General features: G+C 47.3%; 1 protein-coding gene across 1 annotated transcript in view; it reads left to right on the top strand.

Annotated features, from left to right (window-relative positions):
• The window catches only part of LOC115639234 (leucine-rich repeat-containing protein 37A2-like), a 67,087-nt gene extending 55,422 nt beyond the window's left edge, over positions 1-11,665 (top strand). Inside the window, exons 8-11 of the mRNA XM_030541720.1 lie at positions 1,553-1,736; positions 2,913-3,393; positions 3,484-3,675; positions 10,682-11,665. Coding sequence (XP_030397580.1) covers positions 1,553-1,736; positions 2,913-3,393; positions 3,484-3,675; positions 10,682-10,903 — 1,079 coding nt within the window. The 3' untranslated portion in view covers positions 10,904-11,665. The remainder of the gene's footprint in view (positions 1-1,552; positions 1,737-2,912; positions 3,394-3,483; positions 3,676-10,681) is intronic.
• The last annotated feature ends 776 nt before the right edge of the window (positions 11,666-12,441 follow it).

Below are 12,441 nucleotides of genomic sequence, written 5' to 3'. Positions count from 1 at the left end.
GTGCGTGGGGGCAGTGCACAGAGCTCCTTGGCCCTGCCACCTAGGAGATGAAGGGACACGCCAGCCACTTCCAGGGAGCCGCCCCCATCCCCAGAGTAAGCACCACCCCACACCTCAACCCACTGCCGCAGCCCTGAACCCCCTCTCACACCCAAACTGCCCCAGCAGCAGCTTGTGCCACTCGCCCAGGGGCTGCCTGATCTGCCCAGGGGCTGCCTGATCTGCCCAGGGGCTGCCTGATCTGCTCAGGCAGCCCTGGAGCCAGCCGCACCAGCCACTGCAGAAGTCACGGACCTCCATGACAGATTTGCAGCCTTCTTAAAAAACTCTGTTCTGAGAGCTTACATGGTCCATAGCCCCTGATGACTCCCTGCATCCTACATGAGGCAGAAGCACTGTGAAAAGGAGCACAGGCAGGAGCCGATTATCATGGACTAAGAAGTGGGGTAACATTTCCGAGTCATTAGGCGTCTAAATCCCATTTTCATAAGTGACAGACCCTGAGGGGTGTAAATCTCATTGAAAGTCAATGGAACTAAGGCTCCTAAGTCACGTAGGCACTTTTGAAACTGTTACCTTGTATCTGTAATTAGACTGTATATGCAACTGGGGGGAGAGCTATGGTTGTGTGGGCAGCACTGATTTAAGAATCTCTTGACTCTTGAGTGCTTCCCATAACACTACAGTCTCAGCATTTTCTTCACATAGGCCTTCGAGTCTGGTGAGCTGCCGGATGCTGGTTGCACTGCCCCTGAGCCCATCACAAGTTAGAACTGCACAGGTGCAGCTCTAATTAATGCCTGGGGAGGACTGGTCATGTTGAAATCTCTGCAACACCCTCTCCCCTCCTTGCACCCCGAATGCCCACCCCTTCCACATCTCCTGGGAGTGGGAGTCACAGACCTGCCTCTGCTAGCTGAACACCATCAGAGAGTCAGCCTGCATTGGGGAGTTCTCAACCATGTGATAATCCAGTCTGTCATTTTCCATATGGACTGTTCTGTTGGTAGTAACTGCTCAAGTTATGATAAGAGTGGTGACCAATATTTCATCCTCATTCAGCTGGTCTGATTCCATGCTTCGTCTTGCTTTACAGGATTTGCGTTTTTTGGCTGGTTTTTTATTTGAGTTCATTTTATTCAGCTGATTCTGACTTTGGCAAGACTGAAAAAATATATTTACACTTAGCTAAGGGTGTCACAAAGGGCAATGAGATGTAGCCATGGAAGAGAAACAACGAGAGAGTGAGATGCCTTAGGCTGTGGAAAACTCTCCCAAGGAAAGCTTGGACAATTGGACATTTAAAACTAATGGGGGCAGATCCCTTTATATATCCTCTGGCTCCAAAGGCGGGACTGGTTGTTCTAACAAGTCTTTTCCCCTCTCTATCTTCTCTACTATACATTTCAAAAGGGGTTTCTCTTTAGTACACATTTCCACTGGGTTGTTACACTGTGTCTGTGGGTTAAGGTAACCCTGTGACCCCATATTTTTGAAGCAATCTCTTCTTGACATAGAGAGATACAAATTTGCGCTCTTGTTTTTTAAACAGTTCCTGAAGAACCTTTAGAAAAGATGCAAGAGGAATTAATGAAAGTGTTACAGTCCAGGAAACTGAATGCCAGCATCGTGTTAAATCTTGAGCCTGAGGAACCTTTACTCACCAACAGTGATGATGAAATCACGATGCTTGCAGATAGCCAGTATCAACCTAAGATTGATATTGATCTTAATAAGTCAGGAGATCTTCTTCCTGGACTAAATTACCTTTTCTTTAAACACCTGACCAAGCAGGGAGAAATAAACAATGTAGGACTGACAGTCTTGCCATTTTTTAAACTGTTTAATTTTAATTTACACAAAGGAAAAGTTACCCCAGGCCTTTTCAAACTTCCTGCTGCTCAGTCCAATATGCTGGCATTGACTGACTTTCAGCATGTGGACTGGGCCAATGAAAGTGAATTGAGGAAACTCTATATTTTGGCAAAATTGCTAGCAACTGAGCTCCAAGAAAAATTATACAATGCTGAAAATGGCAATGGTGCAAACAAGATCAAATCTGTGCTCAAGTCATTCCTGACAACTCCTGCCATGCATAAAAGCCAAGCACACAGAACTGAGTGGCAAATTCCAGCAATGCCTGGACATCTGAGAGAACATTTGAAAGCTGGAGGGATTTGTAGGGAACTTGCAGAGCAGTGCGACAAGGTTTTATCCAAAAACACTCATGGAAGGAAGAAAACTCCAGAGAGGACAAAGGAATGTGTGGATTATATGATGAAATGTACAAGGGAAGGGAAGGAAAAACAATCAAAAAAGATGAAAAGAGAGACCCTGCAAGCTAAAGAAGAGAGAAGCAAAGGAACAATTTGCTGTTCTGGCAGAAAAAGAAGAGAAACTAAGACGGCATTTAAGAGTCAGATGCAAAAGCAAAATGACTTAGATTTGCACCATGTGGCACAAAGCAGGAAGAAAGTGGCTAGGAGTTTAAATCCCTCTAGCACAGTTTCTGTCTTCAGACATCACAAAATATCCATTCCCTCCTCCCAGAGACGTTCCCTTCCACACTTGCCCACACAGGCCTCTCACTTGACTGTCTCGTTTAAGGTTGAAAACAATTCTGATGACTTAACAGGTAAAATCATTATTTTCTTGGAACATGCCAATAAAACTGGTAGGAAGAAAGATCTGGACAATCTAAAGGCAAAACATGCACCCCTTAGAGAACCTAAAAAAGTTCTTATTTTCAGAAAACATGGCCAGAAAGGGAGCCCACATTTCAGTAGAAATAATCATCTTTTCCAGAAGGCATTTCATCGAGTGAATTCAGATGTAAGCCACATGCTAGTGGAAAGAAAACAAAAGCACAGGATGAATAGTAAAGAAGGCGTAAGCAATAGGTTATCACATAGAAAAAGTCCTGCTTTGACTGATGCTGTCTTGGAGAACCCATCTGAAAACAATGACTCTTCGCTGGATGATATCTTACCCAGCATACACCAAGCCAATGAAACACACTGGAAGCATCGAAAAGAGAGCGCTGGTTTTCCATATACACTTAGTGGTTCCTCATCCCTGGATAATTACTCTGTTCAAGGAGACCTGTTTGAAGCTGAGCTGAATAATCGATTGCGCTCCCTCATCCCAAACCAAGCTGTGAGAAACCTTATCTCCCATGTGATCCGAACCCTGAAAATGGACTGCACTGAGCCCAGGGTGCAGCTGGCCTGTGCGAAGCTCATCTCCAAGACAGGCCTGCTCATGAAACTGTTCAGCGAGAGAGAAGATATCAAAGAAACCTCCTCTTTGTGGCGAACGTACCTCTGGGAAAACAGGAACGCGCCCAACGAGAGCACCCACCAGAGGAAAACCAGCAAGAAAGATTCAGAGGAGGTAAATACCACATGATACATTGGAAATGAACAACAGAAAACTCAGAAATAACTATCATTCCCATTGTTTGAATGTCTTTCTGTTTCATAGTTATCCCCAGAGCCTCCCCAATACAGCTACGGCAACAAGCTGCTGCTGGCGATATCGGTGACGGTGGTAATAATGATTATTATTGCAGTGATTTGTCTCATCGAGGTAAGCCAAAAAAATCCATTTGTTGCATGGCCATTGTTTCAGTCATCCTCGCAGCACTGTGTAGGAGAATCCCTTCGAACAGTGTTTTAGAAACTGCCAGAAACCAGCCAGAGCAGCCATATATTAGTAGTTATGCCTTGCCTCCTGGGGTCTGTCTGTGCGGCACTCAGAGGATGTGGCTGCAGCCACAGGCACTGACTTTTATTTTTCCAGTGTTTCACCCCCCACTCCACCCCTTCCCCCGAGGCCCTGTCCTCACTCTGCCTCTTCCTGCCCCTGCTCTGACTCCTCCCCCAGGCCCAACCCTCACTCCGTCTCTTTCTGCCCCCACTCTGCCTCCTGCCCATCCTCCCCTAAACACCTCCCACCAGCTGCCTAACAGCTGATTGGTGGAGCTGAACAGCTGATCGATGATCCCACCGAACAGCTGATCCACAGCCCCACTGAACAGCTGGGCTGATGGGTGCTGAGCACCCCCTATTTTTTTTCCAGGGGTGCTTGAGCCCCGAAGCACTCATGGAGTTGGCGCCTATGGCTGCAGCACTGACAGACATGCCCAAGCTAGCTTAGATCTAGTTAGGATGTATTGGGGGGCCATGCTGCCATGGCTGCACTGCTTTTGTTACTCAAATTAGCTTTGATCCAGCTAAACCATTGCTAGCTCAGATATATCTACACATGCTGCAAACACACTTCCCAGCTGCAGCGTAGACAAGCCTTTGTGTCGTTGGCAAATGTGGTTATTTGGGACTAGACTGCCACCCCAGTGTGTTGTTGCATAAAAAGCACAACTATAGCCTAATCCTCCCTTGAGAAGGAAATATTTAATAACCCCACACACTTCTTCCACTCCACCCACACGAGGGTCCTGAGTTCAGGAGTGCTAAGGGAGGAACTGAAAGAGGGCACATTACCACAGTGCAAAGGGGACTCAACCCTGCAGTCCTTACTCAGGCAGAACTCCCACCCAGTTACCATTCATTATCTCACATCCGCCCTTCCATGTGTTATGTCCAGCCAGTGCCTCTCTTGACACTTTGATTTGGGGCAGAGACTGTCTTGTCGGTAGATGTTTGGACAGCACCCAGCACAACAGGACCGTGGAGCCACTAGGCAGTACCGCAGTGCGAATAACAACAATAGTAACATTGCACACATCATTGGGACAGATGGGTACCTCCAAGAAAATGACAGGAATAACTGTCCATTGAAGTCAGTGGCAGTTTTGCCTGTGTGAAGTCTGCAGGATCAGAGCTGCGTCACAAGCAGTGTTCTGATGTCATCACATTGTTGCTTAGTTGCATCAGTAAAGTGTCCTGTGCTAGAACAAAACCAAGAGTGTCTGTCTCGCCCTCTTTCCTGGTGGCTAGAGTACCGGTCTATGCAGGGGTTCAGTTCTGTTCTTTCTTCAAATCAGGTTGAGCAAGGACTTGTCTGTCTTGCTCAACCCAAAAACTTTTCAGGCAGACACTTCATGAAAACGATAGGTTTCAGCTTTAATGAAAGGATATTTCACCAAAGTGGCCAGCTCTAGATGGTAGTGGCTCCTCCCTCTTGTTTTCATTCTCTTCTATAGACTGGACTCCTGGTTGGACTATATTTCCTATGATGCACTCTTATCTATCCTCTTGGAATGAGGAAGTGATGCACATGTGAGTTACTGGCCACAGTGCATCATGGGACATGTAGTTCAGCCATTGAGAAGACTAGGGACATGAGGCAACCTAACTAAAACTATCACAAGGCAGTGTGCAGGGGCGGCTCTAGGAATTTTGCCGCCCCAAGCACGGCAGGCAGGCTGCCTTCCGTGGCTTGCCTGTGGACTGTCCGCTGGTCCCATGAGAGGTCCTCTGAAGCCACGGGACCAGCGGACCCTCCGCAGGCAAGCCGCCGAAGGCAACCTGCCTGCCACCCTCGCCGCGACCGGCAGAGCGCCCCCCGCAGCTTGCCGCCCCAAGCACGCGCTTGGCATGCTGGGGTCTGGAGCCGCCCCTGGCAGTGTGGCAGCATTTTCAAATCAAAATATTTCAGTTTTAGGTTTTTCAAAGAAAAATCTAACTTTTCTGCAGCAAACTCTTTTTGTGAAACATTTTGTTTAGTCAAAGAACACTTTTCCAGTGAAAAATCGTTTGGACAGAAAATTTTTGTTTAGCTCCTATGTAATAACCAGTATTTTGGTGTCTCTTTTGTATAGCATACAGAGAGAAAATGCCTGGCAGCTGTTGTTTATGTCATTTTTTTTCTTCTTAAGCAGATTTGTTCCCAAAGATCTGCAGCAGCTTCTCAATCAACACATGATAACAAACCACAGTCGAAATGGTAATTGTTCTCTTTTCCCCTGCCAGTGTTGTGTAACACAGACAGCTGTTTTCTCTCATTTAGACAATGCCTAATCTTAGACTGTTCCAAACCTTTCAAATATTGCATATTGGAGAATCACAAGGCACCCACTCGGATATTTAAAAAAAAATGCTGCACTTTTAGCAAACACAGAGAAGACACTCCAAAGAGAGAGCGATCCCAACTGCTGACTAATAAGCTTAGACCTCTGCAAACCTCTCCCCAGCAGCTTGCAAGCTGCTCTTCTCCACAGTAATTGATTGATTAATCACATGTGACAGCTATGCCATTTGCTGTAACAATTTATCGCCTCTGTCTCTTCCCAGGCCCCGCTAGCCAATACTAATGCAGCAGTTTGCCCGGGGCTCCAGTGTAGCTCACATGCATATTGTGATTCATTAGCTCTGTGCAGTTATTTACCATATTTATTCAGGAAAAAATAAGTCTTTCCTGCAAATGCCCTCATGATATGATGCTCAGTGGTACCACCTCCATATCAGGTCATGGAAGCGTTTTAATTTAAATAAATGAGCAGATTCCCTTGGCCCTCCCGTTGCACACTCCTAGGGCCCAGGATTTGCCACCGGGTAGAGGACAGGATTTTTGTGAGTGTCCCTTATCAGCTCATCAGTGCTCAGAGACCCAGGCTTCCCCTGCCGCAGTGTCCCTCTCTGCTTTACCTGCATGAGAGGTCATAGCTGAAGTCATCCACTCACATTCCTCCTCCAGAGCAGCATGAAAGGAAGGTCAGGTTCGTTGACTTGATTGTTTTAGCATCATTCATTGCGGGGGCTCTAGGAGATGTTGCTCCTCTCTGCTGTGCAGCACTGAAATCTAGGGGGCTTGGAAGAAGGGATTTTCTGAGCTTGTCTGCTTGTGCTCTGTTGGACATAACTAGGGTCACATGGGCATAGCAGGCCTATAGCACCTATGACTCTCTTCCTCAGGCATCTGTGGAGGATCCTAGTCTTGCCATTGCATCCACTTAATCCTAGCAATGCTTCTGCCTGGGGCTCTGCTGGCAAGCAGAGGGCTCTGAGCCTCTTATTCCATGTTCACAAGACAGAGCTGCCTACCCGAGCCCTTCGGAAAGCACACGGGTGCGGACTCATCTGCTGCTTTGTTCTGCCCAGGGGGTGGAACCATTGCATTTTCCATTCCCTGGCCTGCGAGCTAGACGGCAGGCCTGTTTCCCCAGGAGTGGTTCGGGGACCCATCCTTTTGCTCTCTCCCTCCTACATTCCCCAACTCCTGACACCAAGACACCCAACCCCTGTCTCTCAGCCCAAGAGCTGAACCATCTTCAAGGTTCCCCATCTGCCCCTCCAACTCTGTGCTTCCCATTTCCACCCTCCACCACCCATTCTTGGCCCCGCCATTTCTACTTCCCCTGACCTTTCTATCTGCCCCCACCTTCTTACTCCCACTTTTTGCCCCACCTCAGTTTTCCTCCATTTCTCTGCCCTTCTTTTCACCTGCCTCCCAGCCCCAACAAGGGGGTAACCATTTCACTATAAGGCGGGAGAAGGGGCTCAGGGCTGCTGATCTTCCCCATGGCAAATTGCTCTCTGCGGGGAAGTACAAGAAGTCCTCCTGCTACCCGCCTCCCTCACATCACCTTCATCCTCACTGCCTTCTCCCTGTCTTTTGTCTCTCTGTGAGCTCATCCCCTTCCAGCACAACCCACCCAAACCTTTATTTAAAGTTATTGGTGGCCCTACTTTGCCATTTGCCACTCATGCCACTGGTCACACTGCTTGGCATCTGGCCTTCTCCCCAGTTCATGGCATGTGCCTGTTCCGATGGCTAGCACTTCCAGTGCTGGGGAGGCGTGTGTGTGTGTGTGTGTGTGGGTGCGTGGGTGTGTGTGTGTGTTTGTGTGTGTGTGCGTGTGAGTGTGTGTGTGTGTGTGTGTGTGTGTGTGTGTGTTGTGTGTGTGTGTGTGTGTGTGTGTGTGTGTGTGCGCGCGCGCGCAGAGCCCAGTGCAGTGGGGCCTATCAGGGCTGATTCCCCACTCTGGCACGTCGAGTGAAGAAGTGGGGCTTGCAAGGATTCTAAAAATTAATACTGGCCACTCCAGGCTTGTATTAAACTGCCAAGGTTACAGTTTCTCTCTGACCTTAGATGGGTGGATGCTGCCACCACCCAAGTGCAAAAAAAAACAAAAAACCCAACCATCTTTGGAACCCAGAAAGGTGCATCTGGGAATTCCTCCCTATGGGGTACCCTCAAGCCCTTTCATACATCCCCTCACACCCCTAAGGAAGTGCTGAGAAAGAAAACAAAGGAAATCAGCTGTTGTCACCAGCTTGTGACCAATGGCTCCATGTCTAGTTGGCAGCTAATATCAAGTGGAGTGCCCCAATGGTCGATCCTGGGGCTGGGTTTTGTTCAATATCTTCATTAAGGATCTGGAGGATGGCATGGACTGCACCCTCAGCAAGTTTGCAGATGACACTAAACTGGGAGGAGTGGTAGATACGCTGGAGGGTAGAGCTAGGATATAGAGGGACCTAGACAAAATAGAGGGTTGAGCCAAAAGAAATCTGATGAGGTTCAACAAGGACAAGTGCAGAACCCTGCACTTAGGACGGAAGAATCCCATGCACTGCTACAGACTAGGGACCAAATGGCTAGGCAGCGGTTCTGCAGAAAAAGACCTTGGGGTTACAGAAGCTGGATATGAGTCAACAGCATGCCCTTGTTGCCAAGAAGGCTAACGGTATTTGGGGCTGTATAAGTAGGAGCATTGCCAGCAGATTGAGGGACATGATCATTCCCCTGTTTGGCATTGGTGAGGCCTCATCTGGAGTACTGTGTCCAGTTTTGGGCCCCACACTACAAGAAGGATGTGGAAAAACTGGAAAGAGTCCAGAGGAGGGCAACAAAAATGATTAGGGGGGTGGAACAGGATTTATGAGGGGAGGCTGAGGGAACTAGGATTGTTTAGTCTGCAGAAGAGAAGAATGAGGAGGGATTTGATAGCTGCTTTCAGCTACCTAAAAGGGGGTTCCAAAGAGGATGGATCTAGACTGTTCTCAGTGGTAGCAGATGACAGAACAAGGGGTAATGGTCTCAAGTTGCAGTAGGGAAGGTTTAGGTTGGATATTAGGAAAAACTTTTTCACTAGGAGAGTGGTGAAGCACTGGAATGGGTTACCTAGGATGGTGGTGGAATCTCCTTCCTTCGAGATTTTTAAGGTCAGGCTTGACAAAGCCCTGGCTGGGATGATTTAGTTGGGATTGGTCCTGTTTTGAGCAGGGGGTTGCACTAGATGACCTCCTGAGGTCCCTTCCAACCCTGATATTCTATGATTAATTAAACAACATATGCACAAAACCTCTTACGACACAAAAACCCAATCCTGTTCTTAAAAAAGGTAAATTTTATTAAAAACAAAGAAAATACATTTGGAACTTTGGCTATTGCTAGATTTTAAAAGAGCAAATATAATAATTAAGCATCAAGAATGGTTTTCTTGAGGTCCAGCTTAATGGTTACAAGGAAAACAAAAGCACCTGGGGTTAGCACAGAGGATTCCACAAGCCATAAAAAAATAAAAGAGAGAAACCTAGTTGTGTCTTCCCAGACATTCCCCAATTTACTCACATATCTGGGGTTCAGATAAGTAATTCCTAGGTATGATTTGATGATTTTTCATACCTGGTTTACAGCTTCTTATAGCATTGCTGCTGTGTCTCCTCTCTCAGGAGAACAGACAGACAAAGGGGAAGATTTTCCCAATTTTAAAAAGTTCTAGGCCTGCCATTGGCTCTTTTGGTCAGGTGCCCCTTCCCTTCCTTTTACCTATGGGCTTTTTTAACCCTTTACAGGTAAAGCAAGTAGAGAACAGTTACTAACAGGGATTTTATAGCTACTGGCTGGCTGGGTGTCCAGAAAAGGGAGCCCCTCACCCCCTTCATTTATCACAGGCCCTGATCGCAGCTGGGGTCCCAGGCACTGCGATAATACTCACAATTACTGATAACAAACAAGGCAGCTACACACTGCCAAAGGAACAGATACTCTGGGTCACATCCAAAGCTGATGGCCTGGGAGCCCCATATTGGCAGGTCACTGCGCAAAGGCCTTCTCGCACCAACTGGGCCTTGCTTCTCTGCTGCATTACCCCAGTGTAATGCCAGTGACATTAGTCCCACTTACACAGGGGGGAAGCACTGCCTGACAAGGCTGTATCTCCTCCTGCACTACGGTGGCCCATGCCACCTTGCTCCCCTACATGGGCACATGAGGTGTGTTGCTGTTGTGCCCTGTCTTCGTGCTGTGCTTTGGCTGTTCGTCTTTTAGATTCAGGATGAAACATTACCAGTAAGAGTGGATGTTTTCGTACTGGCAGGAAAAGGCCACCTGAAGCCATCTGTAGCTGCACCCTGGTGAACCTTGTTTGTAAAAGCACTAAAAAGAGGGAATTATTCAGGGACAAAAATGCTCAGAGGCTTTCCATCTCCCTTGCAGCCCCTTTATTTCTGATCCATTAAGTCCAAAAGTGTCACAACAGTTTAAGCAACAATTGGCTGGCTTCCAAACCCACTGCTCACTGTGCTGTCTCAGCTGGAGCAGGGTAGTACTGCGCCTGGGGAGTGAGATTTCGGAAGAATCACTAACTTGCTTTTCTTTTTTAAAAAGGGCCTTTCAGAAACTCTCCCAAGAGAGAAATAGCAAAATGTCTTCTGAAGCGATTCATCAGGTAAGCACAGACAGAAGCTTCAATGTGCCCAGATAACTGGACTTACCAACTGTGCCAGGAGTTGACACTACAGCACAGGATAAATGTCTCTGTGCTGTCTTCCAGCTCCCTGGTGTATCAGAGTCTTCAAGTATGGAGAAACCGCTTTGGCTTAGAGACATGTATCTCCCACTGGATTCTATACGTAAAAAATCCATGGCCCAGAAGTTATATGACAGAGAGTCCTCGGATGAGGAAGAAATTTTCAACAGGGCTGATGTAAGGTAAATCAGGGAATATTAGCACTGCCTAGAGTTATCACTGCGTTTCCTCGAGCTCCTGCTTTGGGGCCACATCATCCCCCATCCATGCAGGGACTAGGAGGCTCTGGGACTTCCCCTTTGCTATCTTGCCATCAGATCATCCCTGGAGATGTCCCATGATGCACTGGGAGAATGCCCATTTTGGGACAGCTCCATAGGGCAAGGGCAGTTGCTTTTGCCCATCCTCAAAGCCATATTGCAGTGCTCCTCTCCACATGTGATCCAGAGTCCCCATATGGGCTTGAAAAGAGAACATGACACAGAACTGCCATCTCTTCAGGCTGACCCTTCATGCTCCTCATCAGCCCCATGTGGTGGGACCAGAGGTATCCCTGAGATTAGAGAGAAGGGAAGAGCATAATGCCGAGCTGCTGCTGCTCCTCCACTCTGCTCACGTGAGTGGGGACAGAGCACAGGGGCTTTAGGCCTTTTCAGAGGATAACCCCTTGTCATCTAAAGGTTGTCATTACAACTGGCTCGTTGCCATGGCGCTCAGCTTCCATCTCCACTTCTCGGTAAACAAATAAGGGTTTTCATGGGACTTTCTCTTCTACAAGGATGAGAACAAGCCACTGAGCTGCTAGAAGTATATGAGCAGTTGTTCAGTTACGCCTACTTTCGGCTGGCTAGGGTGGAGGCCTGTGAGATCTCTTTTACTCTCAGTGGTGTACACGACTTGAGCTTTAGCTCTGATCCAGCAAAGCCCTTACGCAGCACTGCTGAAGTCAGTGAGACTATAAGGCCCAAGCCCTCAAAGATATTTAGAAGCCTAACTCCCAGGAGAGCCAGGTGCCTAAATACCTTGAGGATCTGGGCCTTAGCTCACAACTTTGCTGGATCAAGGCCTTAGGTCCTGGTCCAAAGCTCACTGGACTTTGAATCAGACCCTTCCATAGCTTTGATCCTGTGTAGAGAGAGCTCCTAAAGCTGAACTCAGCTCCAGGAGCAGTGCTGTATTTTACATCAGTATCATTATAAAATACATGTACAGATGAAGTGGCAACACTTGAAGAAGGGAGCTGAATAGTTTCTAGTCTCCCGTAGTGGCAGCACCGTGTCATACTCTGATATTTAGGTAACAGAAGGAAGAAAATATTGCTGTGCATTAAATGAAAATCCAGCTTTTCTTGTAGCTAGACAGAAACTTTTTAAATCTTTCCATGTTTTTTCTATTTAGAAGACAATATGAGTGGTCGTCCAGCAAAGAAAACTACTAACTTGTATTTTTGTGAATACTACTGTATATCAAGAGTACTGTATAAAGTTATAATGTTGCCCTATGTTACATAGATAAAACGGGAAGCCATCCCTTCTGTCACCTTCAGAACTGATGATTAAAATGCATACTTTTTCATAGAACTAATGTGGGCTTAGTGCTAACCCTGTGAGCTGGGAGGGTCCCAGAGCTTGGGCTCCAGCCTGAACAAAGTCGACACAGCACTGAAACAGCCCCGTGAGCCCGAGTGAGCTGATGTGGGTCAGCCGTGGATTTTTCTTCCCTGT

This window comes from Gopherus evgoodei, chromosome 23 (genome assembly GCF_007399415.2).
Source record: "Gopherus evgoodei ecotype Sinaloan lineage chromosome 23, rGopEvg1_v1.p, whole genome shotgun sequence".
Classification (NCBI taxonomy): Eukaryota; Metazoa; Chordata; order Testudines; family Testudinidae; genus Gopherus; species Gopherus evgoodei.
Note: the sequence above shows the minus strand (reverse complement) of the source record. Positions and strands in the feature narration are given on the sequence as shown.